Source organism: Charadrius vociferus, unplaced genomic scaffold (genome assembly GCF_000708025.1).
Source record: "Charadrius vociferus isolate BGI_N301 unplaced genomic scaffold, ASM70802v2 scaffold489, whole genome shotgun sequence".
Classification (NCBI taxonomy): Eukaryota; Metazoa; Chordata; class Aves; order Charadriiformes; family Charadriidae; genus Charadrius; species Charadrius vociferus.
Window position 1 is genome coordinate 261,240 of NW_009650077.1, and position 1,184 is coordinate 262,423.

Here is a 1,184-nt window from a genome sequence, read left to right on the forward strand (position 1 = left end):
CGGCACAGCGTGAGCGCAGCAGCACCGGTCCCACGGCGCTTCAAGAGGCGCCGGGTGAGGGCGTGGAGAGCGGCGAGTCGGCAGAGGAGGAGGAGGATGGGAGATCGGGAGAGCTGGAAGAGGCTCCAGGGACGGGCAGGAGCGTGGAGCTGGAGGACACGCTGCCGGACAGCACGCCCTTGCACCTCTACCAAGGGGAGATGCTGGCTGTGGTGGCACCCGGCCAAAACCCTCCAGAGATCGAGGAGAGCACCCAGGCAGCCCCCGCCTCCGAAATAGCTCCAGAGGATGAAGGATGGCTGGAAGGGAGGGACAAGCCACCAACTCCCATCGTGCCAGAGAGCCCTGAAGAGGAGGCAAGGATAGAGGTAGCCCCTGCGGCAGAGGGTGCTGAGGAGGAGGAAGGCTATTTCATGGTCTCTGCTCCCAACCAAGAGCTTTCCAGCTCGGAGGAAGCCGAGATCTCCGAGGACTTTGAAGAAATTAAAGTTGAAGCCACCGAAGCTGGCAACGATGGTGTGGAACCTCCTGGAGAAGCATCTCCTGTGCCAGAGGACGAAGGGCTCTTTGAGGCATTTGTTGGGGAAGCAGACGAAGACGTGAAGATGCCCGGAGAAGAACCCGAGATGCCGAAGGATGAGGATGAGGACGATGCTGGTGGTTTTACCGCCGAGTTGGAGGAAGGTCCAACTGTGCCCGAGGCAGACCCCGTCTCCCCCGGGGCCACGGGGCCGTTAGCAGGAGGCGCTGACGAGCCAACCCGGGGTGCCACAGGCTCTGGCGGGCACGAGGGAGCAGGGGGGCGCTCGGAGGGTTTGGCTGCCGAGTCGGACGAGGAGCTCGATGGCAGGGTTGAGCTGGAGAGCGATGCCGGCAGAGCCAAAACACCCCCAGGCCAGAACCTGAGGCTGGTGGGGCAGGAGGAGAAGGAGGAAGAGGAGGAGGAGGTGAAGGAGGAGGAGGAGGATGAGGAGAAGGAGAAGGAGGAGGAGGAGGAGGAGGAGGATCCCGGCACTGCTCACCGCGACGCGGCCGAGCCCGTCCCTCCGGCAGGGCTCCAGGCTCAGGTGATGCCGGTTTCTCCGCTGCCCGACCAAGCGGAGAGGCTGTCGGATGAGCAGCCGTCCGTGGAGGAGGAAGCACCAGACGGGGACCGGCCTCCCCCCAGCAGGGGCGAGGAGGCC

The 1,184-nt window shown here is 64.6% G+C and overlaps 1 protein-coding gene across 1 annotated transcript in view; it reads left to right on the forward strand.

Annotated features, from left to right (window-relative positions):
• NES (nestin) overlaps positions 1 to 1,184 on the forward strand; it is a 12,264-nt gene that overhangs the window by 6,394 nt on the left and 4,686 nt on the right. Inside the window, exon 4 of the mRNA XM_009892072.1 lies at positions 9 to 907. Coding sequence (XP_009890374.1) covers positions 9 to 907 — 899 coding nt within the window. The remainder of the gene's footprint in view (positions 1 to 8; positions 908 to 1,184) is intronic.